At 63.1% G+C, this 25,993-nt stretch overlaps 2 protein-coding genes across 6 annotated transcripts in view; one reads left to right on the forward strand and one right to left on the reverse strand.

Moving 5' to 3' along the window:
* The first annotated feature begins 357 nt into the window (after nt 1-357).
* On the forward strand, nt 358-1,739 carry NKX6-2 (NK6 homeobox 2). Its single transcript, XM_045068819.1, has 3 exons — nt 358-799; nt 885-1,057; nt 1,303-1,739. Exons 1-3 carry the CDS (start codon nt 397-399, stop codon nt 1,555-1,557), a joined length of 831 nt encoding a protein of 276 aa, XP_044924754.1. The 5' UTR covers nt 358-396; the 3' UTR covers nt 1,558-1,739.
* Nucleotides 1,740-3,164: 1,425 nt separating this feature from the next.
* Nucleotides 3,165-25,993, reverse strand: part of INPP5A (inositol polyphosphate-5-phosphatase A) — a 162,680-nt gene continuing 139,851 nt past the window's right edge. For 2 of the 5 annotated variants that reach the window (XM_045068816.1, XM_045068813.1), the window contains exons 10-16: nt 22,824-22,919; nt 22,620-22,694; nt 15,482-15,555; nt 7,899-8,010; nt 5,449-5,517; nt 4,687-4,723; nt 3,165-4,597 (exon numbers count right to left, since the gene is read on the reverse strand). In XM_045068816.1, the coding sequence (XP_044924751.1) occupies nt 4,359-4,597; nt 4,687-4,723; nt 5,449-5,517; nt 7,899-8,010; nt 15,482-15,555; nt 22,620-22,694; nt 22,824-22,919 (702 nt within the window). In that variant the 3' untranslated portion in view covers nt 3,165-4,358. The other 3 variants (XM_045068814.1, XM_004751871.3, XM_045068815.1) reach the window with 3 other exon arrangements.

Below are 25,993 nucleotides of genomic sequence, written 5' to 3' on the forward strand. Positions count from 1 at the left end.
GCCTCGCTAATGGGCCCTTCATGGAGTGCGCGGCCGGCGGGGGCGCGCAGACGGGCGGGGCGCTGGCCAATGGCCGGGCCGCGGGCGCCCGCAGCCAATCAGCGCGCGCGCCGCGCGGGGGCCCCCGCGGTTATCAGCGCGTCCGGCCCGCGCGGCGCCGCTCCGATCGGCCCCGGAGCCGCCGCCGCCGCCGCCGCTGCCCCGCTGACCCCCGCGGCCGCCGCCCAGCCCGCGCCGGAGCCGCCGCCCTCGCGCCTCCCCGGGCCGTCGGCGCCCGCGCCCCGAGCGCCCCGCTGCAGCCGGCGCCCCGGGCCGCGCGCAAACTTCCTGGGCCGGCGGGCGCGGGCGGCGGCGGCGGGGCCCGGATGGGCGTCCGGGCCGGAGGCGGCGGCGCCCATGGACGCTAACCGCCCGGGCGCGTTCGTGCTGAGCAGCGCGCCGCTGGCCGCGCTGCACAACATGGCCGAGATGAAGACGTCGCTGTTCCCGTACGCGCTGCAGGGCCCGGCCGGCTTCAAGGCGCCCGCGCTGGGCGGCCTGGGCGCGCAGCTGCCGCTCGGCACCCCTCACGGCATCAGCGACATCCTGGGGCGGCCGGTGGGCGCGGCGGGCGGCGGCCTCCTGGGCGGCCTGCCCCGTCTCAACGGGCTCGCCTCGTCGGCCGGCGTCTACTTCGGGCCCGCGGCCGTGGCGCGCGGCTACCCCAAGCCGCTGGCAGAGCTGCCCGGGCGCCCGCCCATCTTCTGGCCCGGCGTGGTGCAGGGCTCGCCCTGGAGGGACCCGCGCCTGGCCGGCCCGGGTAGGTGGCGCGCGCGGGGAGCGGCTCGGGGCCTGGGGCGCGGGGCGCGGGGCGGCTGGCCGAGCTCACCCGCCCTCCTCTGCAGCCCAGGGCGGCGGGGTCCTGGACAAGGACGGCAAGAAGAAGCACTCACGGCCGACCTTCTCGGGCCAGCAGATCTTCGCGCTGGAGAAGACCTTCGAGCAGACCAAGTACCTGGCGGGCCCGGAGCGCGCGCGCCTCGCCTACTCCCTGGGCATGACCGAGAGCCAGGTCAAGGTGAGCGGCTGGTGCGGGGCGGCCTCCCGCGGGCCCCGCTGCGCCAAGTCGCCTCGGCGCCCGCGTCCAGCGAACCGTGTGCGCTCGGCCGCCAGCCCGCCCCGGGCCCAGTCCCGGGGGCGCTGCTGCTCCGCGGCCGGGCCGGGGCTCCGCCGTCCCCTGCAGGTCCACGCGGGCGGCGGGGTCTCGCGTTGCACGGGCCGGGGGCGGCCGCGGTGCCGTCTGACGTCCCCCCTCCGCCGCAGGTGTGGTTCCAGAACCGCCGGACCAAGTGGCGCAAGCGGCACGCGGCGGAGATGGCGTCGGCCAAGAAGAAGCAGGACTCGGACGCCGAGAAGCTGAAGGTGGGCGGCTCGGACGCGGAGGACGACGACGAGTACAACCGGCCCCTGGACCCCAACTCGGACGACGAGAAGATCACGCGGCTGCTCAAGAAGCACAAACCCGCGAACTTGGCGCTGGTCAGCCCGTGCGGCGGCGGCGCGGGGGACGCCTTGTGAGCACGGGCGCGGCCGGAGCAACCAGGGTCGGGGCGGGCGGCGGCGAGGGGCGCCGCCCGCCCGTGTGTATATATATTTTTACAGAATAAGTTATAAAGCGTCCGGCGCGGGCTCGGGAGGGCTCGGGGCCGCGCGTCCCGGGCGGAATCACTTTGTATAATCAATAAATTATTTAACACGTCCCCGGTGGAGCCGCGGCTCCGGAGGCTGCACCGCGTGTGTCTTCCTTCTCGCAAACCCCGTTCCCACCTCCCCCGCGGGTCCCTGCCCACCCCTGCAGCAGCCTAAGTCCCCGCGGAGCCGGGCCAGCGGCGAGGCGCGCGGTGCGACCCCGGCCCGCGTGTCTGCAGGCTCGGGCAGCGGCAGCTCGCAGGAGCGAGCGGACAGCGAGGGCCCAGCGCGGGGAAGGGCGACCGCGGCCCGGAGACCCCCTCGGCCGTCCCCGGAGCGCCGGAGGAGCCGTGAGGCCAGCGAGCGCCCAGCGGAGCCGATGGCCGCGGATGGAAACGCAGCGGGGCAGGGGCGCGGCGCTGGCAGGGGCGCGCGCGGCGACAGGTGCGGCGCCCTCTCCCACCCGCGCCCCTACCCGCGCCCTCCCCCGGGCTGCGGGACCGGCTCAGTGGCGGAGGTCCGCAGCAGGTGAGCACCCACCGCGGGTCTCTCTTTTCGGAAGTCCCAGGGCGGGCGAGGGGCGGGTCCTAGGCTGCCGGCGCTGCGAGTCGCGCCGAGGCGATTACGCAGACCTTAAAACATCTTGGCAGCTAAAGGTTTCCAAGTGCGGGCTCAGCGCGGAGATCGCAGATTTTAAGCTCCTCCGCAGCCCGGTTCTGTAGTCTTTGATCTGCAGAAATTGCTGTTTGACTCAGACCGGGACACCGGAGAGAAATCCCCAGTAATGCAGCCCGCCCTCGGACGACAGCGCGCACGCCCCCTCCCTCCCACCCGGAGGCCCTCGGCAGCCCGGCTCCCGGGGCAGGGATGGGCCAGCAGCTCTTCTCCACACTCTGGGGCTCTTGGAGCTCGTGCTCTGCGTGGTTGCACCGACTGTGCCCAACTCCTGAGCTTTAATTTTAAAAATTAAAAAGAAGTGATTACATTACTATGAGGCTTCTCCTTGAAGGCAGTTCCGAAAATGTTACAGAGAAACGTTAAAGCCCGACGTTTTCTGTTCTATGCCACGTGGCCGCACCATCAGTTTTAAAAAAGACATTTCTTTTGAGCCACGGGCTGGTCTTTTTGATGGAGCGATATTGAAAATACTGAAACGTATTTTATTCCTATCAGTGAACCGTTCTCTCAGCTCAAGTTAAGAGCAAAGGAATTTCCAGTTTTAGAGTTTTGAGGAAGCCAGTGCATTTTTATAATCTCCTCTTAAATGCTGAGGGGCAGTTCCCATTAGTTACTGCTACACTGAAAAATCCAAAGGATTATTTTTCTGCACTTAAGTACTGGCTCGGTTTTGTGTAGCACATCTGATAGAATGACCTTCCGGGATTTCTGGTGAGCCCGATCTGAAGTCACAGCCCACAAAGGAGGGCCCTCCCGTTACTTAGCATTTCAAAGGAGATGGGACCCGGGAAGGCAGAGCAACAAAGCAGACACAGAACTGTTTTCACCATGATCAATTTTATTGCTTAGGAACCGGAGCGGTCATTTCTACAGGCCTCCACAGTGACCAACAGCTGACACCCCGTTACACAGAAGCCGTGGGGCGGGCCTGCCGTGGGGCGCGTGGACAGAGCAGAGCGGCCACGGCCCCCAGCCGGCCGCACCGGCCAGAACGGATTCGCTTGCGACGGTAGTGATCTGCCCGAAAACGAGCATCTAAGGCCTCCCCCAGTCCGGGAGTTGTGTAGTGTTAAAGCAGATCAATAAAACACACGCTGTGTCCGACCCGCAGGCTCCGCATGAGCTAGTAATGCTGTGCTTCGTGCTGGGGACAGGGTCGCAGCGGCGTGTCCCGGAGGCTGGCCGCGGCGGCGGCCACGGAAACTCACGGTTTTGCTTCTCTTAAGAGATCTACAGACAGCCTGTGTTAAAAGCGGTTTCTATCGGAAGCAGACTAGCCTATTTTGTTTCTCCCATGATATTATTGTTTTATGTCGAACACTTGGCACCATAGAACAGTAACAAAAGACGAAACAGTTTACAAAATTCTTCAAAGGTACACCCGAGCTAGCTATAAACTTCACATTCGGTTCTTAATATTACACAGAAGAAAAGGCATAGAAGTAAGGTCTGCAAGTGTAGACGTGCTGCGGCCCACGGCCCCCAGACGGCACCGCGCGGCCACCTGGCCCGCTGGGTCTGCGCGGACGCCCACGTCCCCGGACCCCTAGCCTCCGCCCCACCTGCCGACAGGACCCTCGCAAGCATTCATCCTGGAAAGTATATTTAGCATAAGTTTTGGTAAGATTTATAAATTATTTTTAAAAAGTATATATTTATATATATTTATATATATAAAAATGGAAAGCAGCTGCGGTGTGATTCTAAAACCATGTAACACGGCAGTAATAACGTGGAAGGAGCCGCCAGACGCGAAGACCAGGGCTCCTTGCTCTCCTCACAGTGGCCACACTGCCTGAGTCGCAAAGAGCCCCTGCCTGTCGCCTCCCCCCCGGGCACTCCTCCAGCTGGCAGAGGGGCACGTGGGACACCTGTGGGGTCTCCACGCCAGAGAAGCTCTTCCCACGCGGACAGTGATTAGAAACTCTGAACTCTCAGACTCCCTCTCCGGTCTATGCAGTTTGGCAACAGGACGGTGACTTGTTACAAAAACCCAATGTTTCTACTTAATGTCACATGAACAGACAAGACAGTGAGGTATGTGAGGCTGTTCCGGAACGGTCCGGAGGCTGAAGCGAAGTGTGGGGCCGGCCTTCTAGCGGGTGGCGCTCGGGCGGGTTTCCGTGGACGGGACTTCCACCGGCTCTTCGCGCTACAGGGGGGTCTCGCGAAGGGCCCTCTGGTGTCGGTGGCATCGCTTCCCTGCCGTGGAATCGGTCACTCGTTAAAGGAACAAACACACCAGGAAAAGCTGAGAAAAGGTGAATCCAAGGGAAGGAGCCATATTTACCACACGTCACTGCACGACACAACACTTGTGCACATGGGCGTGAGGTTTACCTGCCCCGGGCGCGATGCGGAAGGCCAGGAACACGGGCTGCGGTGGGAGAAGAGGAGTCAGACCCCACGGCCACGCGCCGGCCCCGACCCCCCCGACTCCGGGTCCTGCCCTCCCCCGGGCCTTGTGTGCAGGACGCGGCACCCTCCGACTGGGGCTGGGGCTCGACTTCCGTGAAGGGCAGGACGTCCAGGCGGACGCTCAAGCAGACGACCGCGCAAACCCCGACCCGGGGAAGGGCAGAGTGCCGGCCCGGTCTGCTCCCACCGGGCGCCCGTGCGGGGGGCCCCGCGTCAGGACGAGGCGCCCAGGGATCCTGGCCCGGAGGCCCTGCACGCGGGACAGCGCAGACGTCTCCCATCTGCCTGGAGGTAAGACAGGCGGGCACTGGCCTCCGTGAGGCTGCGGGGCGCCCCTGCGGACAAAGCGCGTCCGCACCCAAACACTCAGTGTCCACCCCTAAAGGGCGGCATCTGCGCTCGCTGCCGTGAGAAGGCTGTCACAGCGTCCCACGTGCACACTGGAAAAATGACCTTCGGAAATCGCCAGCTGTAGACGGTATTTTGTTACAAATAGTAAAATTCTGTATTTTATTCTACTGTAATGGTCTCCTCTGCTTTCTTTACCTACCTGCCTACCTTGTGGTATTTTACTGCAATTAAGTAAACACAGACCAACGCGGCAAGTGCTCTGTGGCCTTAGGAGGAGCCCCAGCCTGGCCCGCGCCCCCCACCTTCCAGCCACACGCAACACGGACACGTCACCTTGTGGTCCCCCATGCAGACGTTGGGCCCGATGTGGTCGTAGGTGACAACCTTCTCCTCGCTCTCCGACTGGAAAAACAAACAGAGAGACCCGAGTGGGAAGGTGGGAGTGGCGGGGCTTCCTCCGGGAGCCTGAGCGACCTGCCGCCCTCCCCTGCCACCTGCCGGCTGCTCTCCGGCCAGCGCCTTGGAGGGAGCCCCCAGCCAGCAGGCACAAAGTTCTGGAAGCCCTGGGAGGCCCGGGCTCTTCCTGCTTCCAGACAGGAGTCGGGCGGGGGCCCCCCAAGCTCTCCTCTGGCTCTCCGGGAGCCTTCTTGCCGGGCGCGCCCCGCACAGCCGAGTGGCGCACGCCCGTTTGCCGCTCAGGCTTGTTTCGACAGCTGGTTCTGTCAGCCCCGAACTGTGTTCTCTGGAGAGCAGACGCCTCTGCCCCGGGCACTGTGCACGTTAATTAACGGCTGTGCGCGCCGGCCCCTCCGTCCCGGCCCCTCTGTCCCAGGCTCCGCACAGACGCCAGCTTTTTGGGTACGACTGGAGGGTTTGCTCCCACCGTCCGTCAGCTCCGACGGGGCCGGATGCTTCCACCCGCAGCTGGAGCTCGAGACCATGACGTTAAAACTGAATTATCTTTAATGCGGTAGGAAGCTTAAGGTCAGATTAACTTTCCAGCACAGTTGCCTGCCAGGAGTATGAAAACACAACCTTGGGCACCGCCTGCGCGAGCACTTCCATCCCTCACGGCCGCAAGGCTGCCTCGCGGAAGTGGGGGACATTCATCAAACGCAGCACGGTAATTTACAAAGGCAGCATAAAATTGTGGATTTCCAGCTGCATAATCTTGAGACACAAACAAACGACAGCCGCCCGCCACCGCCGGTGTTGTAGGGCCGGGGAAGCAGAACGGAACATGATGACGAGGTAGCGGACCGTGCCATGATGGATGAGGCCCGGCGGCTCGGGAGGCGTCGGCTCCGCCCGCTGCCCCCGGGGAGGGCCTGGGGGACATGGGGGGGGGGGGGGGGGCTCACCTCCAGCTCTGGCCCCACTGCGTCTGAAGCTCCAAGACTGAATGAGCATGAGAGGGTCCCCGGGAAACTCCCCACCCCTGGGCTGCCGTGCAAACACCGCACGAGTTCAGCTCGGCCCCTGCACTCAAGACCTTCCTGCAAAACGCCGTTTCCTTGGGTGCGGGTGCTTCCCCTGCACATGGTGCCGGTCTCTTCTCTGCCCCTGGGGGCCCCATTCTGGCTGTGGCTGTGCACCCAGCACACCGCGTGTGCTCAGGTCAGCAGGCATGCGAGGCTGAGCCACCGTGGGACCCCACACGGCCGTCCCCAGAGCGCCAGCGAGCGGGCCTGGTGGAGAGGGCAGGGCTATGTCCAAGGCCGGGTGCCAGGCAGGCTCCCAGGGTCTGCGCTCATGGTCCTCGCCCAGTGTAGCGTCAGCCAGGGAGGCCCATGGGGAAGCGGCCCAGGGGGCTGTCCCAGCAGTGGGCCCTGGGTACGAGGGTGTCCCAGGCAGGGGCGGGCCCTACACATAGTGCAGGGGCAGGAGTGCTGACGAGTGAGCTTGTGCAGACCCAGCGAAGGCTCCATCCCCAGCCCAGGCCCCCCATGGGCCCCTCCCCACGTGCCCACAGTGCTCTGGGCTCAGGAAAGAACACGGATGGCTGGGCCCTCGCTGAAGAGGCCGGCCGGTGCCCACTGAGTACGGGCTGTGTGCACGGCAGGGCTAGGAGCTGGGGTGGCATGTGGGGGGGCTCTGCCCTGCTGGCTGTGACCCCTCCTGCCCACTGTGCTCCAAGTCCCTTGCTGAGGACTCGGGGTGTGGCCCAAGGCCAGCCAAGGGGTCCTGGTGGGGGGTGGGGGCTGGAACCTGAAACAGACAGAGCTCAGGTTAGGGTCCCCCGAATGCCCATGTCTTCTCCGAACACTGACCACCAGCCTGTGACCCTGCCCCCCGGATCGATCAACGTACTTGCACGTGGTTTCTCGTTGACCAAACCAATTCAGATACTGATTCTTCTGAACACATTCCCTTTTGTGTTAAAATGTGGGCACTGAAATTCTGGAAAATGAGCCACAGGAGACCCGAGTGCCCCAAGCCCCAGTGCAGCATGAACGTCCCCGTCCGTTTTCACCACGTTGAGCCCAGATGTGAATCAGGCTCTTGAGTCACAACTCGGGGAAGGACGGACCCGTGTGTTCACGCGCTTTACGTCAGCGCGTTCGTGTTCAAGAGCACATTGGATTCCCAAGGACACAGTTCTGGAAGCACTAGCTGGTGACTGCGAATGCATGCTGTGGGTTCAGAAAAGCAGCGGGTGTCCTGGGGGCCCTCAGACCCGGGCGCTGGGTCTCAAGTGGCCGAGGACCCATCGCAGGAGGACGTCTGGGCCCGTCCCGGGGCCCCTCGTGGGTGGCTGGTTCCGGGGCGACTGTAGCCCTTACCTTCAGAATCAGCTCCCTGGCAGACGGGGACATGAGAACGCGGTCGCACCACGCGGGGCATCGGGTGTTCATGTACCGCTGGCCCTGGCCGGACTCCTCGCTGTACGGGTAGCTGGGAGGATACAAGGGCGCCTGGTCAGTGGCCGGCAGCGGCCCCACCTCCCACTGTCCCCCGAGGCCCCGGGGAGGGCCGTGTGGCTCTTCCCACGCACGCAGAGTGGCCAGCGCCAGGTAGGCAAGAAAACCACGTAGATAAGTTTCCAGAACACAAAGTCAAACCCGCGATCCAAGTTCTCACTTGAATTTTAGCTGCAGTGGATCTTGGGACAAACCAGTGGCATCACCTAGGACATTGTGGTTTTAGTTTTGGACGTGGCCAGCGGACAGACGGGCCTCCTTCCCAACCTGAGTCCTGGGATGGCCGAGCGCGTAGCCTGAGAATGCAGGGGCACCGCTGTGGGACTCTCACCAGATGTCCCCTCATGGCTCCAGGGAGCCTCTGGAAGCGGGGGTCTGACGCGGGTGCGCGCCCCCTCCCGCGCCCCCACCCAGCCTGCTCCACCCCAGCATCTGGTCTTGGCAAGTGCCTGGTGCCCGGGCCGGGGGTTCATCGCTGTGGCGTGGCCTGGGACGTCCCAGACTCGCTGCTCTGGCCACACAGGCGCCCCTTCCCACCCCCCAACACGGCTTAGCCCCCGGGAGAGGCCCTGACGGTCGCCTGGGGACAGAGTCACCACAGCTAACCCCCCAACAGGCAAGTGACACAAGCGTGTGAGAAGCATGTGGGGTGCCACCGGCGGACCCCCTCCAGGCGGCTTCCTCCTGTTTCCAGAACGCCCTGGGACCACCCTGTGGCCTCCTCGGTCCCCGAGAACCACTGGCCTCGCCCCAAGTGCACGCGTTGGCACTGACTGAAGTGGTGGCCGAAGACCTCAGAGCCAGCCGGCGGGGGAGGCGCGTGGCGGTAGCTGCTGCGTCCACACCAGCGCGACGCGTCTGCGTGTCCGGGCTGCGTTTCGCACGGCCATCCTTGGGTCTAAACTGCTCCTTGTAAAAGTTTGCTTCTAGGTCCATTCCGGATTATATACTAGAATTGTAATTATATTATTATAATCAGCTTGTTCTCCACTTCGCTCACTGCTGGGGAGAGAGGGGCCGCGGCGGCACCTGGTCTGCGGGGGACCCTGGCCTGTCCCGCTGCTCTGTGGCCTCAAGACCCCCATCCTGCTGCAGCTGTCAGGCTGCCCAGAGCGAATGGCTCCCGGCCTCACCCCATTCCCACCGGGGTCCCCCACGTTCACAAGAAACAGGGGCCGAGGACCCCCGCCTCTCAGGGAGTCACCGCTCACTTGATTAAAAACTCAAAGCAGCAAATATGCTTAAAAACAAAACCGACCCAGCCCCCCGTCTAACGGCATCCTGCGTGGACAGAGGCGTCCTCTGCAGGGAAAGTGGGGCCGCCCGGCTCAGCTGTGACCGTGAGGGAGCGACACCGGCCCTCCGGGACTGCTGGCCTCGCACGCGCAACCTTGCCTGGGACACGAACCCAGGCCGGCGGCAGGCTGTCTCCAGAACGTGCTACCCGTGAGCCGGGAGTCCACACAGATCAACCCCAGCTTCCAAACAACGTGCTGAGCCATGGGATGAGAGCCCTGGCTGGGGGCAGAGGTCAGGGGTGAGGGCAGCCGCGGGCGGGCAGCTGCTGGGTGGGGGCCCTCTGCCAGGAGACAGCCAGTAGTCCAGGCTCGGGTGCAGCCCGGAAACAGGACGGATGCCACGTGCTCAGACGCCACCTGCAGCGCTCAGCTCTGCGCCCGATGCTGTAGAGACGACAGGAGATGCCTCGGCGGGCCCAGCCCATCGTGCTGGCAGGACCCACGGCCACAGTCCAGTATGAGCACCGCTGACTCAGAAGGAGAAAGCGGCTGGTCCTGGGATGTCCTGCTGGTGGGGGCACTGCCCTCCCCCCATAGCCCCAGGGCCGGAGGAGGGGGCCTTCCCCCCACAGCAGGCGCGTGGGCCCCATCGGCAAGCACAGGGCACCGGGCCCAACGCTGCGGGTCTACAGCCTGCACACCTCCAGGCCGGACAGTGACGGACGCCGGCCGTGCACACACGCTTACCTGAAAGCAAACCCCGGCGGCCTGGGGACACGGGACAAGCACCCAGGCCGTGCTCCCACGGTGGGGGAGAGCCGCCGTAGCCGCCGGTGATAGAGTAACGATCGCCCACCTATCCTCAAGCACACGGGCCTCGACGCCACAGCCTGGGAGGCACAAAGCCCGGCTGTGTGTGCTAGCCTGCGTCTACAGGGCCGGCCGCGGGTGGGGCCGCCGGGCGCAGGAGGAAGCGGAAGGTGAGCCGCCAGCCAGACCGGCACACTGTGCACCTGCTCTCCCCAGTGCGGGGGGCGTGGCGGGGGTGCTGCCCCAGGGTCGGAAGCCCCTCCTTGGAGCCCTGCCAGACGACAGCGCCTGCGTGAGTGGCCACAGACCCAGGGCGCCGCGGTGTAGACAGGGCCTGTCAGAGCAAGAGCAGCTCAGGACCCCGGGGTCCCCAGAGGCCGCCCGTTACTGACATTCCTGGAAAAGATGGGAGGAGCCTGAAGGACGGTTGGGCCAAATCAGCGGCGCCGCGGCAGCACTGAGCTGTCCGGGGAGCAGTCGGCGGCAAGGACCGCCCCGGCCCCTGGGCACAGGCAACCCTCCTGCCGCTGCCTGGAAAGTCAAGGGTCGTGACCCCAGAGCCTCCACGAATGCGGAGGCGCGGGCGGCACGCACGCGTGGCTCCCCTCGGGCACGGCGTGACTTCAGATCTGCTCGTAGGACGCAGTCTGTGGCGCCCGCAGTGTGTGTCGTGTGCCACTCTCCTGCAGCAGCGAGAGCCCATGCCGCCACTGCGCACCTTCTGGCTCTTCCAGGTTCTGGCTGGCCTTGGGGTGTGCCACGCGGAGCCCCGGGGTCCCTGGCTCCCTTGGCAGGGCTGGAAGGTGCAGTCCCCTGACACACCGGGCGCCACCCTCCCGGCACTGCAGTTGCGCGGGCGGACGGAAGCAGCGCCCTGGGGCACGGGGGACCGTGGCGGGCTCACACTAAGAAACCCACGGCCACTGCACGGACTGTCCAGCCTGGGAGGCACGGCGTTCTGAGGCGCGGCGGGATGAGATGGACACGCACCGCGCTCTGCCGGCCGTTCCAGCTCATTTCCGTGGAGTATCTTTGTTTGGCCAGAAAAGCAGAGACCGTTGTCACTCAGACCTGAACATCAGAGGGGAGTTTTCTCAAGAAGGGATGAAATGAGTCATTTTCCCTCTCCAGGTGGATATCCAAGTGTATTTGTTGTCAATGACAAAATTCAAGCTTTCAAGGAAAACCCACAGCTTTGGAGGATGTGCCTGGGCCCTGGGTGCCTGTATGCCACGGTCAACGGTGCTCTGCTCAGTGGCCCCGCGGGATGCGCCGTCCGGCACACCAGCGTCTGGGATGTGTACCATCTGGCGTTCTGAGGCCCGGCTGGGGACGTGGCCAGTTGTGCATGTGGGCAAACAACCCCTTCCGGCAGCGGGTCACAGACACGTAGCAGCTCGTGCTCACGGTCAGCCGCTGGGGGCCCAGGGACACACCATCTGGCATCACAGACCAGCATCTGGGGGGGGGGGGGGATGCTGTCCCTGGCCTGCTAGTGGGGACAGTGCCCCCATGGAGCGCAGGGTTGGGCCCTCTGGTTGGGCCCATTCCAGCCGGGCCGCGGCACTCTGCTTCCTGACCGCCAGCCCTGGGCAGTCTCTCTCAGGAAGGTGCCATCACGCTGAACCCTTGGTGGAGAAGAACAGAGCTGACAGCTCCATAAACATCTGAAGTATTAGCATCTTTTCTAGCGAGTTATGGCATTAAGTTCTAGTCCGTTGGGAGTGAGGTTCTGTTAGCTGGCGGGGAATGGTGACCGATGTCTCTGTGAAGAGTCGCTCTCTCCCGACACGGCCCATCCACTGACGAAATGTCTGTGGGCTCACAGGTGCGCTGTACTGACACACTCCGAAACCCACTGCCTGGGCCCACTCTGGTCACAGCGTGCCACCCCAGGGGACTGTCTGGCTCTGCGCGGTGCTATGGAGGCCTTCAGGGAGGCCCAGCCTGCACCATCTATGTGCGAGGCCCTCGCCACGTGGACAGGGGGCAGAAAGGCTCTGAAAACCAGGAGCGGCCACCCCAGGCCCGCGTTCCCACCGTGCCCCCTGGACCAGGCGGGTGCCCTTGGACAACGAGCCCCGCGGCTTCTGCGGCCTCACCGAGACCAGACGCAGGACAGCCTGAGGCAGCCATGGCCCCACGGGCTCAGCCCCCTTCCAGAAAGTCCTGGGAGCCTGGCAGCAAGACGGAGAAGTCTGACCCGACACACACCCGAGTGCCACAGGGCACGGAGAACACACAGGGGGCCTCGTCGGGCCTCATGGCCGACGCAGAGCAGCCCCCGCAGCGAAAAGTCGTTCTCTCAAAATGGAGGTGTGTGGGGTGGCATCTTCTGGGCCATGCACACACCCCGGGAACACACACACACACACACACACTGTGCACACACCACGGCAACGTGTCCAAGCACACGCCTGCACGACACACTCCCCACCCAGACGCACGCACGCCAGACGCAGACTCCGCAGGAACACACTCCCGTGCACACTTCTGCACATGCACCCATGGGCACGCACACGTGTGCCTCACCTACATCCCTGATGCACGCACACACCCTGTACCCAGATGTGCGCACACGCAAGTCCCACGTGCACCGTCTGTATGAGCACGTGACATGCCCCATGTCCATACACCCAAACCCAGGCGGACAGCCAGGCATGCGCAGACTCTGTACACGTGCAATCCACGCACACTCGCTCTGCACACACACGCACACACACCTGCACGTGAGCTCACACCTACATGCTCACCGGCACATGGGGCTATGCAGTGCACAGGGTGAATGAATATCCGTGTACACATCCCCGTGTACATGCACACACGCCCACACACCTGTACGTGAGCTCACACACCACTATGCACACACGTGCACACCCACCTGTGCACACACAGCATGCCCGACCACTCGTCAATACCCGGCAGGTCCCGAGCCCCTGAGCACCCTCATCGCTTGTCCTTTTCCTGGACTCTGCTGCTGTGCCCGCTCCTCCCACAGTCCGGGCGGCTCTTCGAACCCCACATGACCACCCCCGGGGCTCTGGTCACAGGCATGGTTTCCAAAGACAAGAGAGTCAAAGGAGGGGCCTGGTGTGACCCAGGCAGTGGGGGAGGGGGTGACCCGGACAGCAGGGGAGGGGTGGGTGACTGCGATGGCGGGCTTGGAGGGGGAAGGTTGGTGGCCTGGGCGGCGGGGGAGGCGTGGGTGACCTGGCAGCTCACCAGGGTCTCTGGAAGCTGGGCTCTGGTGGTCGAGCGATGCTGGTTTGGTTAGAAAACTTCCACCTTTCCTCCGAGGAATTACTCTTACTTCCTCATTAAAGGGAAAGTATTTGATGACTTAACCAGCCAGTAGTGCTTGCGCCCGTGAAGTCAGGACTGGTGAGACCTCGGCGTCCCCTCCTGTCACCGCTCCTGTCCCCAGCCAGGGTGAGTGCTCTGCTCCTACGGGCTCCCAGGACTCCTGGGTCTCGCCGATGCGACCTGCATGGCCCAGGACAGCACTCTGCCGTGGGTCCCTGCGGCCACGGCACACAGGACGGGGCAGGCACAGGTCTGGGCCATTCTCCCACTGCCCGAGCCAAGCGATCCCCACGGAGATCTGCACGCAGCAGCTGTGTCCAGCACCTCACGGACCTCGAGGAGGGGAGGGTGACCCCCGTGCATACAGCCCACCTAGGGCATCCTGGGGAACACGGTCGGAGGTACCCTGATGCCCAGCACACACATGCAGCTTTCTCAAGCACCTCCCCCATGGCACCAGGTCACCACCTTCTCTTGTCCAGGGGCGCGAAGGACCCAACAAGTAGACAGGGTTTCATGGCCATGGCTAAGTCACCGCCACCACCCCAGGGAGGCCTGTGCTTTCTTCACCAGGTAACATCAGTCCAGGGACCCCTAAGCCAGGACCCCACTCCCCGACGTTGGTGAGGGCTGACTTGTCCTTCCAGACTCTTGAGGGGTTTGGGAACGGGTAGTCAGGTCTCCCTGCTGCCCGTGCTGGTGGCTGGCCTGCTGCTCACCCCCCTGGGGCACTGGCCACCAGGCCCCGTGGGCTCTGGCCTTGACCACGTCCTGCTGGCATCTTCTGTGGTCTGTGCCCAAGTGACATGCCAGGTGGCAAGGTTTAAGAGAAACTCCAGAAGCAGATGCCAGCGCAGGGTCCATGTGTCCATAGGGTCATAGCCTCTGCCTGAGGTGGGTCCCCAGGCCTCCGTCCTCTCCAGCTCAGCAAAGCCCAGAAAGGAGATCCTCGAGTTTTTCCAATAGGGGCTGCCATTCAGGACATCCGGCCTACCACACCCAGGGAGAGGCAGTTTCACAAACCCTCAGAACCTCTTTGGACCTCAGGCAGACCTGACGTGCGTCTGCCTGCAGGTGACGACCTGTGAAGCAGGGTTGGGGCTCCGAGGGGGACACCCTTGGTCAGTCCATGGATGGGAACCACTGGGGATGCACCTCTGGTCCTGCTGTGGTCCTGGCTGTCCCAGACTCACAGTCCCTACCAGTCCTCCCCCTCACAACTCACGCTGCAGCCCCCTCGGCCAGAGCCTGGACCCTGAGGTCAGAGGGGCACCAGCCCATGCCCACGAGCAGCTGGAAGTCCCATGTGCCCTGGACTGGGGGGGTCCTCTGCCAGCCTGCACACGTGTGGCTGCTGAATGCGACGCAGGGATGAGGCCCCTCGCGGAGCGTGCAGGAAAGACCGTCTGGCTTTTGAGCCTGTTCTAGGAGCAGAGCTATTCTGTCTGATGACGGGGTGCCATGTGTCCCCTGGACACTCCCACGCCTGTGTTACAGTTTCCCGGAACATGCCGGAGTGATGAGAATTTCCACCCATGATCTAAAAAAGGAGAGAGAAGTGGGGAGGAATCCCGTGATAGGGCCTCCATGTCCTTGAGGTGCCCTCCCCAGAATGCCTGGCACGGCCGCCCCAGTGACGGAAGCTGGGTGAGCCCCCGGTCCAGCCGCAGCTCCCGAGGCCCCCTCTGCCTGCTCCTCTCTGTCCCGAGCCCTCTAAGACCCTGGGGCCGCGTCTGCCAGGCTGCTCTGAGGGAACGGGCTGTCATGGCTGCACATCTCAAGATTCTGTGAACACCAGAGGAAAGCCCAGAAAAGCTTCCACACCTGAGAAAAGCCACCCAGAGCCCACCCCTGACACAGAGACTGCCCAAGATACTGACGTTCCCAGAGAGACCCAGGGCTCAGAGTTCTCAGGCCCCAGTGCTAAACTGAGAAGGCAGTACTTCGCATATTTAAAGAAAAAAAATTTGTTTAAGAGAATCGCTTATTGCTCTTGGGTGGTGGGAAGGGCGGGGGGCGTGGTCTGCACAGGTGCGCACGGGTCCTCTGAAAGGAGAAAGTCACCTGCTCATCTAGCACGTGGGCGTTCCTTACCTGGGAGGGAACGAGATGTCCAGCTCATACAGCCTGTCCTTGAAAACAGACAGCTCCTTGTCAAACTCCAAGAGCTGAAGACAGAGGAGAAGGAAACAATGTCACTTCGGTCCACTCACTGGGGACACGGGAAGTCTCTGGTGCTCTACGTGCAGCAGCGACCCCCAGAACTTCCAGCAAACACGCCCGGCACACCGACGGGGCCATCTGTGGGCAGCCCTGCCAACACCTGCCCATTTGTGTCCCTGGGGAGATCCGTGGGCACCCAGCACGCCCTTCTGCCTGGGAGACCACACGGGGACTCCGGCCCCACTGCCCATGGCTGACTGGCCACGCAGGGCCACGGTCCTCTGCCAAAACCACAAGGGGCAGCAGACCCAGCAACACCCTCCCACCAAGGCACTGACCTCCAGAATGGACGTGGCTCTCACTTCTGCCCACGCTAAGAAAGTGAGCCAGGTCAACCTCGCAGGGCAACATGACTAAAAACGGCCTCCAGGACTCTAGCAGTAAGCCCGGTGTGAAGCCTCAGCAGCTCAGTGCACATGGGAGTGACCTGTGTGCCCGGCTGCCATGCAAACCACCCTCACACAGCACACCCCACCCCGGAACCCCAGTGCTGCCCTGGCGTGGCTCAGAGGGAAAACAGCTCGAGTGTGCAACAGGACGGTCTGTGGGTTAGGAGGGTAAATGAATTCTCTTGCATACACACCAGATGGGACCCCACACATGTCCTGCACAATCCTGGACACTCACAGACACGAATTTCAAAGAGCCTTAGACCTGCCTGGTGGAGCTCAGATGCCAGGGGTTGGGGGCCTGGATCCCACTGCAGCACTCGTGAGCTCACATCCACTGGTGTGCAGCTGCTCAGCGCTGTCCTGATGATGGGCACGGGACTGCGGGACCCCGGGGGATGCTGGGCAGGTAGGGGACACATGGGGCGGAGGGCCTGCAGGGGGAGGGGGGGGCACAGGGGGGCGCACAGGGGCTTGGCTTTCATGGCACCAAATGGTCTTCTTGCGCCCAGGGGAGCCTCAAGCTCCTCCAGAGTCCAGGGAGGGCTCCAGGCCAAACTGCTTCTGGCAAGTTCCTGAGTCAGGTCTTCAGTTGGGGCTGGGGATGGAGAGGAAATCTCTAGGAGGAGAGATGCACCCGAGTGTGTGTGGGGACTTGAGCAGGTCCTGCAGCTACCTGTACATTTACATGTATGTGTGTACTTGCACTGACGCGCACACACATGCCGGTAACGTGTTTCTTATCTAGGTCACCTGGGGCTCGAATTCTCAGCCTTCCCAGATGGGAGACAGGCTCCGAACGGGCATTGTGGACTTGGGGGGGCTGCTGCACTACGTGGCTGTGCCCAACAAGGGCTGAGAAGAGGAACCCGCCTACCCGAGGTCAGGGGCCAGGGCTTCCGGGAAGGAGCCCTGCGAGCATCGGGAGGCAAAGTGTGGCCATGGTGACCAGCGGCTTAGCGGAAACGGCGAGGGCGGCTTCCTCCGGCAGGATCACAAAACTGGGCTTCACTCGAGGCAGGGAGCGCACCTCCCGTCTCTCTGCAATCCAGCTTGGACGCTCAAACAAACGCACACTGCAGAGACCAAGATGCCGCGGGGCCCTCGCTGTCCCATGGCGGCCACACCGTGGACTGGTGGCTCCGGGGGCCTGCACGTGCGTGCGTCTGCCCCTTCCACACACCACTGTGGCCACCCACCCGAGAGGTCCGTGCACTGCTCTGGGAGGGGGGCTGGCGCAGCACAGCTGGCCACACCTCCTCATGGCTTTTCCCTAGGGTCACTGTGTTGCCGCCTGGTGCCAGCATCGCACTGGCATGGTGACTTGTCACGGGCCTCCGCTGCTCTAGGTCATGTCCTCTCTTTCCATCTGGTGTCCTGCTGTCCCACGTGGACACATCCTGGTCCTGAGGACTTGTCTCCCCTGGGTCCAACATCAGCTTGCCAAATGTGGCCTCTCCCAGCAAGGCACTACGCGCCACCCCACCCCTGCCTCCTGCTCTGGGTGCCGCCCCCAGCACACTGGGCGCCCACGGTGGGCCCGCCACTAATTCACCCACCAGGACTTCACCTGCGCGGCAACATTTCTGGAGGTTCCGTGTGCTTCCGATCTGCTTGTTTCTTTCCGGGCATGTTGCTTGCTTCTGATTCTTCCATGTTTTTAATCCTTGGAAACATACTTGCTTTACGTGTCCTACCAATCATCCCAGCGCCGGCTCAGCGTTCTCAAGGGCGTACCCTCTCTGTTGGCTCTGCCTCCCGGGTCCTCCACTTGGGGGACACGGAACGTGCCGCGCGCCCTCCATCTGGCTGCCTCTGGGTACGAGAAGTGCAAGCAAGGGGCCAGGCGCTCAAGTACAAATCCTCAGAACGTCACCCCACGCACTCTGAGGTGCTAGGACTTCACTCTCTTCCTTACACCGGGAAGGAAGCTGGGGATAACCTGGGGTGTCTCCCAGGCCCCAAGTCCACGGCGGCCGCAGCCTGCCTCCCGGAGCCTGGGCTGGAGGGGATGGGTCCCTGCACCTCGGGCGCCCCTTCCATGGGGCTCGGCCTCTGGACTCACTTGCATTGGACCCTCTCCTGTGACCAACAGCCTGGGAGCCCCATTGGGCATCTGTGTCCATCTGGCACCCAGAAGGGGGCTCCAAGCAGCACCCAGTTAGTAGCCCAGAACTCCGACAGAAATCCAAACGTGGTTCGTAAAATCCCCTCGGGAAACGAGACACCGCCTGTGCCCGGATCCCCCCTCGGAAAGGGGTTCTTCCGTCCTCACCTGCCGCCACACACCACCACTGTCCCTAAAGGACACACCACTGTCTCCGAGCCGCGGGCCAAGCGCTCTGCTGCTCTGCATGAGGACAGGGGCCCGTCCTTAGAGCCACGGGGGTCATTCACCCACGCGCACACGTGTGTTCTCTTGTGTGGAGACATTTCTGACCACGAGGATGCTGTCTGCCCTCACTCCACTATGTATCTGACCCAAGGGGCAACCATGGGGGGTTCCTGGGTCCCCACAATCAGCCCTGGGGACACTGAGAGGAGCTGGAGGGGGATGTGACCGCACACGGACGTTGGCTCTGTGTGCGCGTTCCTGGGTGCTTGGGAGCACACCGTGTGAGTGCGAGGCTTTCACCGCCCACCGACTGACCACTCCTGGGTCCTGTGCAGCCTCAGATAGGGGCCCTGTTAGCCTCCCTGGGCCCCGTGCTACCTCACGGCCAGATCCTGCCACAGGGCGTCCACATGGGCGGCATCCACGTGATGTAGTTTTGGAATACGGGTGAGGCTTGGCGTGGTCGGAGCTGCCCATCACAGAGTCGCTGGCGGGGGTCGTGAGGAACCGGCACTACCGTGCCCGCACGGGCTCCAGTGAGCGCGGCCTCGCAGCCACCAGAGAAGCTGGAGACTCTGGCGGGAGCCATCGGTGCGGCTGAGAGTGGGAGGGACTGCTCTGCCAGTGAGACACGGACAGCCTGTCTGACAAGCCAGCCTGGCCCGAGCAGCAGCAGCACCCGGGGAGGGGCCATCTGCACCCCACCATGACCCCACCATGCTTCTACTTGCAAAGGGTGTAAAGGGAAATTAAAGCCAGTAAGTATCTGGTTTGGAATGGGTGCGAATGTTCCAGCTGCGAAAACAGTAACAGAGCCACTTTGGTGAGGACCCAGGCGTCCAGGGTAGGTCTCTGTCAGTAAGGGCCCTCCTCCTGGGCTTGTCCGGCTGCACACCCACACCCCAGCCTGCATTCCCACGGCCCCAAGCCCCTGCCCAGAAACAGAGAGACACTCCTCAGGTGACACGGCCTGGAAACACGTGTGCACATCCCGCCCCCCTGAGCTGGCCCCTCGGGTCCCAGGCCTGGTGGCCAGTGTGCGAGGGGACAACACCCTGAGTTCCGTGAGAACTGTGGGGGTTGGGGGGTGCGGCCCGAGGCCAACGCCAGCTGTGAAAGAGGTTCCTGATTAGAAATTATGTTGCATTTCTCTTGAAACGATAATTTGTTTCTCTTTGAGATTTTTCAGAAACATGATAACCAATTTCCCATGTATCTTAAACATTCTTCTTGATTACAAAGTGAAAAACAGCGCAGGGCGTGTGTAGACAATGATAAAGCGGCAGGCTGATCATACGTATCTGTCAGGAGCTGTCCCAGCTGCACAGATTCCACTGTTACCGCAGAGACACCACGCTGATAAAGAAAAAGCAGCCCAGAAAATCAATGTGCCTTGAGCTAGAGCAGTTGCTAAACACACAGAAAACATCTCTATCCAACAGGCCAAGCGCTGTGAAGATCCCCGAGCCCTGCCCTGGGACAGCCAAGGAAAATTTAATCTCTCCAAATCCTCACCAGGGCACTCCATCCTGCCGCCCTGACAGCCACACTTATAATTAATTATACAATTTCGATGGGAATATCGACTAAACAAAGCTATAAATCATAGAAAAAGTCAATAGGCATGGACACATTCAATCATGTCCCGGCCAATGATTACTACTCTTAAAATACAATAATTATTTCCAGAAGCCAGCTCGAATTAAATTTCTGTCAGACGGGTACAAGACCGAGGCTTGATGAAGGGCGCGATGGATTTTGGGGCTGCGTCTGGCGCGGACACATCCATCCTGCGGAGGGGCACTTTGTTCCGGTGGCCATGGGGCTGCGTGTCTCACCACCGAGGTGACATGGCTCGTCATACCATTTATCTTGTCCCCGTGGCCGCCGCGGACGACCCCGCTTCCTGTGTGTGACGGACGTGGAGGCAGCTTCTCAACGCGTGAGGTCGTGGCCAGGGGCACGGAGCACGCGCCAGCCTAACCCTGCGAGGCGTCCTGGAAGGCACTGAGCGTCCGGGACCCACAGTGCCCGCAGCAGCGGCAGCAGCAGGAGCTGAGAAGCCGTCACAGACCCCTGGGAAGGCGCCAGGCCGGGCACAACTCTGCCACGTGAGGTTCTGAACACACAGCACAGGGGCACGTGGGTCTTTCTAAAACAGCCATGTGGAAATCTCCTCTGTAACTCTGTGCCGCGTTTCTCCGTCTCTGAACGAATCTCCAGCTGTCTCCCGAGCATTCAGACTAATTTTCTTCCATCTTAAACAACTTCATATGCCAGATAAACACAGAAGTAAGAACCACCATGTCCAGCGGCGACAGCTTTGTTATTTCTGATGGTGGTAGCACACGCTTCGTCCAGACGCTGAGAGACGGACTGTGACTGTGGGTCCGTGTGCCCTGGCTCCCCGTTTCCAGAACGCACAACTTCTCCCTGGTGGCCCTGTACCTCCCTGGCTCAGACCCCACAGCATGCCCAGCTCTCCCATGTTCTGCTCCTTCTGGAACATTCCAGGCCCTGGCTGCCCAGTGTCACTGCCGTGTGCATGGCTCTCCCCCTCTGTTATAATCCTGGTGGTCTCACTGTCTCTGTCAGGGAGCTGCCTCTGTACCGGGGGCCCAGAGCGCTCACTTGACCTCCCAGTTCAGAAAGTCACACAGCTTCCCAGAGACATAGTCTCCTGGGCACTTTGCCTGCAGCCAGTGCCCCCGAACAGTCCTGTCCCCAAACCTGCCCCTCGGGCTCGCCTGGACCCCGAGTGCTCAGGCCCTGAAATCACCAGGCCTCTGCGCTCCTTGGCGTGGACAGCAGGTAGGACAAGTCCTTGTGTCAGTGCCTCCCACGAGGGAAGTGGGCAGGGCTACAGGCACCCATGTGCTGAGCTGGCGCTGCCAGGCGCTGCTGGGGACACAGGCCGAGAGTCAGCCTTGCCAGGGTCTGAGGCCCTGAAGACGTGAGATGTGAACTGGCCAGGGCCAAAGGGCAGTGCCCACCGGGACAGGTCGGGATGGGCAGGTAAGGCAGGTCAGAGCATGTGCCGGGGCAGGGTTAGCCCAGTGCCCTGACCAGGGGTGAGGGGTGGGCAGGGAGAGCTGAGCAGTGAGCGAGGCCTAGGAGCCCAGACCCTCTGTGCACACGACAAGCCCAGACTGGGCCCCAGGCTTGGGGTACCCCACGGGGCATGTGCGGCGAGGGAGATGCAGTGGCCCCGGGCTAGCAGACACCGACTCGGTGAGGACACAGGGCTGTGGAGGAAGGAGTGGACACAGGCATGGAGGCGTGTGTTCCTGGCCATCGGTTTGGAGGAGGGACATAGGACTGACAGAGTCCGCTGCCCGTGGGACACCTGCCAGCACCCCCTGCCCTGGGACCGGAAACTGAGGCACAGGCACAGAGCACTCAGCACGGCCGAGGCCGCAGGGCAGGGGTGGCGACACCAAGCTGGGGCTCCCAGAGGCACAGAGGTGAGGACAAGGATGGCGGGACGGGGCCCGAAGTCCATGCTGTGCGACGAAGTGTCCTCGAGGCGGGTGACGGGAGTGTCAGGGACACGGAGACCAGCTGTCGGGCGTGGGGTGACTAGGAGATGGGAAGGGGCAAGGCTGTGCACAGAGCCTCCCCGGAGCGGGGCTGGGCGGCGGGCACGCTCAGGTGTCCCCAGCTGCCGGGGCGCCCGCCCTCAGGGCAGCCTCCGGTTTTCGGCAGGTGCCACCGAGGACCTGCCTCTGTACCCTGCGGTCCGGGGTCCTGGGGTCAAGAGCTGTCCTCTCATAGCCTGGAACTGGCCACAGCAGGGACATCACACATGAACTGTTCGTCCACCAGTACGCTACTACCGCATGACTAGACACCCCAGAAACACACTCAAACAGGCCCAAATCCACGGCGAACGTGGCAGCCCCACGCTGCGTCTCCAGATTCTTGAGGGCTGGCCCGGCAGTGGGTCCAGAGAAGTGGCTCCCACAGGACCAGGACACAACCAGCACACAGTTCCCTTGGCTCACATGCACACTCACACGTGCACACACATGCACACAGTAACACACACACACGTGTGCACAAGCACACACACGTGCACACATGTCAGACATGCACATGGAGCCCAGGCCTGTGTCGGCCGCCCTGAGTACCTGGGGCCTGAGGGTCCCACCTCCCACATGGAGGGTCCCCCATGCTGCCCACCAACCAGACACAGGGCTTGGGAAGGGGGGCAGTCCCAGCTGCAGGTGTGCGGCTCGGGGTGGGGGGGCCCAGGCGCCTGCGGGCATCTGGTGGCAGAGCTCACCGCGGTGCCGTTGTTGTCGTGGAAAACCTCCTGGTTGAAGTAGTCAAAGAGTTTCTTTTCCAGCTGAAGCATCACCTGCAACGTAGCATAGCCGTGAGCGTGGGCAGAACGGGCCACTCCTCAAGCAGCGCCCCTCCCCTCCCCGACGCCGGATGGCCACCGGGGCCTGCTGCGCTCACAGCCCAGAGCTCGGGGGTCGCTTACCTTCCGGTCATTGTCCGACTCACGGAATACCAGCTTCACGACCTCGTTGGTGTCGGCGGCCCGCACCGTCTGCACCGTGGCCTTTGTGCAGAGAGTCTGCGGACGACAGAGACGAGCCTCAGTCCCGGGAGAGGCGCCCACAGCCCGGGCCTCCTGAACGCGACCCGCACGCTGCCCGGTCTCCCTCCCTGACGCCTCCCCATAAAGGGACTGCGGGCCCGCCCACACGGCAGCAGGAGTGTGACGGGCACACCGGCCAGGGCAGGAAGGGCTGCCCAACCGAGTGGGCCCTGGCCTCCGTGCCCGCCTCTCTTCCTGAGCAGCCCCGCCGCTGGCTCAGCTCCCACCCAGGACGGTCTGCTGGGGCGGCCCTGACGACAGCCCCATGCAGGGGAGTGGGGGGAGTCAGAGCCGCCTCAGGCTGTCCCTGGGGCAGGCTGGGGACCCACCGCCAGGAGACCTGCCCCAGGTGGGTAGTGGCACAGGACCCGGAAGGCCAAACCAGGGAGAACGGAGGTCCCACTGGGTTCCAGGGGTAGAGACCCTAACCAGCCGAGGGAGGGAACAGCTGGACAGGCTGGGGGAGGGACGAGGGAGCAGGGACAGCCGGGCAGTCCCGGAGCCACACCGCGGGATGGTCCGCACGGCCCAGTCCACGGCGAGCAGGACTACGAACGAAATTCAGTCCAGGTTTGCAGAGAAAACTCTTCTAGTCAGAACTGGGTGTGAGGCGGGAAAGGCTGGGGCAGGAGCCGACAGGCGGGGTGACCCGGAGCCCCCGGGCAGCAAGCCGGCTCCCGGCCCCGGGAAGGAAGCACAAAGGGGCCCCCGGACGACAGCAGCGCCGGGAGAAGGCAGATCGGCGGCCAGACCGGCGAGGACGGACGCGGGATAAGGGCCCCCACCGTTGCTGACAAAACCCTTTCCTTAAGGAAAGGCCACACGGGACCAGGGTCGATGCACAGGACACGTCGAGAAAGTGCAGGCAGAGGCCGGCGGGGACTGAGGCTGGCGTGAGTTCAGAAAACCAATTCTGACTTTTCAAAGACCTCCTCTCAGGTCCCTGTGAAGCTGTGAGCAGCCCCTGACCCCGGGGAGGGCGGGCGGGCAGGGCCGGGTGCGGCGGAGACCCCCCCTGCGCAGACCCGCCGGGCCACAGGCCGGGTTCGCGGGGGTCGGCCCCGCCCGGCGTGGGACAGGGGAGGCAGCGGCCGCCGTCCCCGTCCCCGACGCGTCCTCCACGACAGGCCATTGACATTCAGAGCACAGAGGAGCTAAGTGGGTCAAGCCCCGACGTGGCTTTTGGACTCATGTGTCACAAATCAGTCTGGCCGCCTTCAAACCCGAGGATTAGAACAAGCACAGGGACAATCCGGGGCAGAGGCGCCCGCCCTGCCCACCCCTGCGCCCGCGGAGGGCCTGCACCATCCAGATGCTAATGTGCTAAGTGGCTTAAGCGCTTCCATGAATGGGGGAGGCTCGGCGGCAGAAGGCCATTGTGGCCGCTCTGGGACGAAACTCTTGATGCTTCTCAAAGGCATCTGCTAGAAACTTTTAAAAAAATTGCTTTATTTCGCCATTTCAGGCTCCCAAAGGATAAACATGCGATCATCCCGGGGGCTGGGAGAGGGGCCCGCCCTGCGGCTGGGTCTCTCTGCACCCCCACAGAGCCACCCCGGCCCCGGCGGAAAAGAAGAGATCAGGCCCCAGCGCCCGGCCTCCGCGGCCTCCGCTTTCAACCCAGTCATGCCCAGTCATGCAGAAACTGGCAGGCCGGGCCTTTCCGCTCGCCTACTTACGGAAGGGATTTTTCTTTTGAAAGGAGAAAAAAAAAATACCCAAAATGCTATTTTTAAAGAGCCATCTAAGATGTATTTCATTACCAGCACCCCACGGAGGGGCAGCGGATAGGATGGCCCCCACCTCATCTTCTTGGCACTCGGAGCGCCAGGTTTTTGTCCTGGAATTTCATAGGATCCTGTCCCCAAGGCTGTCCACCTGTCGTGTGGACAATGAAATTCCTGGGTTTCTTCTCAGTCCGCGTAGGTTCTGAGGCAGGCTGCTGGACGGGGTACCCCAGGACCAGGGCCCCAGGGTCGACCCAGAGGGCTACTTCCGGGGTTTTCTGCGGACCCTGAGGTTGACAGCCACAGCGAGATGGACACAAAGCCACCGCGGGCCCTGCCCATGCAGCAGCAAAGTCTGTGCCAATGCTCCCACTGAACGGCCACCACTGCCCCCCCACGGTGCAGATCGTGACCGAAGGCATGAGCACCTCCAGACTCTAGCGGCCTGCTCTTTAAGGTGCGGTCTCACAGACCCCAGTGTGTACCCTCCGCGGCCGAGAGAAGGGACCGTGGTCTCCAGCAGCGTGGACGGCGAGCTGGCAGGGCTCCGTCCCCACTGCAGAGCACACGCGGGCTTGACCGACACCTACCACGTGGGTGACAGAGCTGCAGGGGTCGAGGGGCGCCTGGCCTCCCTGGGAGCTGGTGCTAGGTCAGACAGGTCTGGAGAGTCCTGGGTTCGAGCTTCCTTCTAGCCTGATTTGGGGGCAGCTAGGGAAGCTGTGTCCGTCAGGAAGCACATCCCCGAGTCCCCACGATGCACTCTAGTCCGTGTGGGGACAGACACACAGAGCAAACACATGTGAACGTCCATGTGAAAGACCCCACCAGGGACAGGTCCAGGCAAGGCAGCTTTAACCAGAGTTTGAAACCCCAGGAATGGGGAGTCCCGCCCCCGTCCACGAGGCCCGTGTGGGCTGGGAACCCGCGTTTGGCTGTGCTCTCCTGCCAGACTCAGGAGAAGTCCCAGCGGGAGCAGGGAGGGGTCGGGTCTCCCTCAGGCTTGGAAGAAGCCCCCCCCAGGCTCACCCCCCAGGCCCACACAGGCTCTGCAAGTTCGGATGCACTCGGGGTCACGGCATGGGGAAGGACTGTTCCGGATGCAGTAGGGCTGAGTCGGGGCAAACCTGGGGTCAGCATGCTCTTTGCCGGGGCCCGTGACACCCCCTCCCCGGAGCCCGGGCCAGAGCTGTGGCGGCCACCATGGCCGCAGAAGCAGAGCTAAGCTCCTGGGAATGTGGGTCCCGGGAATGTGGCCCTTCTGCTCCTGGGACACCCTCTCACTGCCCACATCCCGGGTCCTGGCAGTCCGCACATCCTGTC

Source organism: Mustela putorius, unplaced genomic scaffold, assembly GCF_011764305.1.
Source record: "Mustela putorius furo isolate JIRA1106 unplaced genomic scaffold, ASM1176430v1.1 tig00003909_pilon_pilon_pilon, whole genome shotgun sequence".
Classification (NCBI taxonomy): domain Eukaryota; kingdom Metazoa; phylum Chordata; class Mammalia; order Carnivora; family Mustelidae; genus Mustela; species Mustela putorius.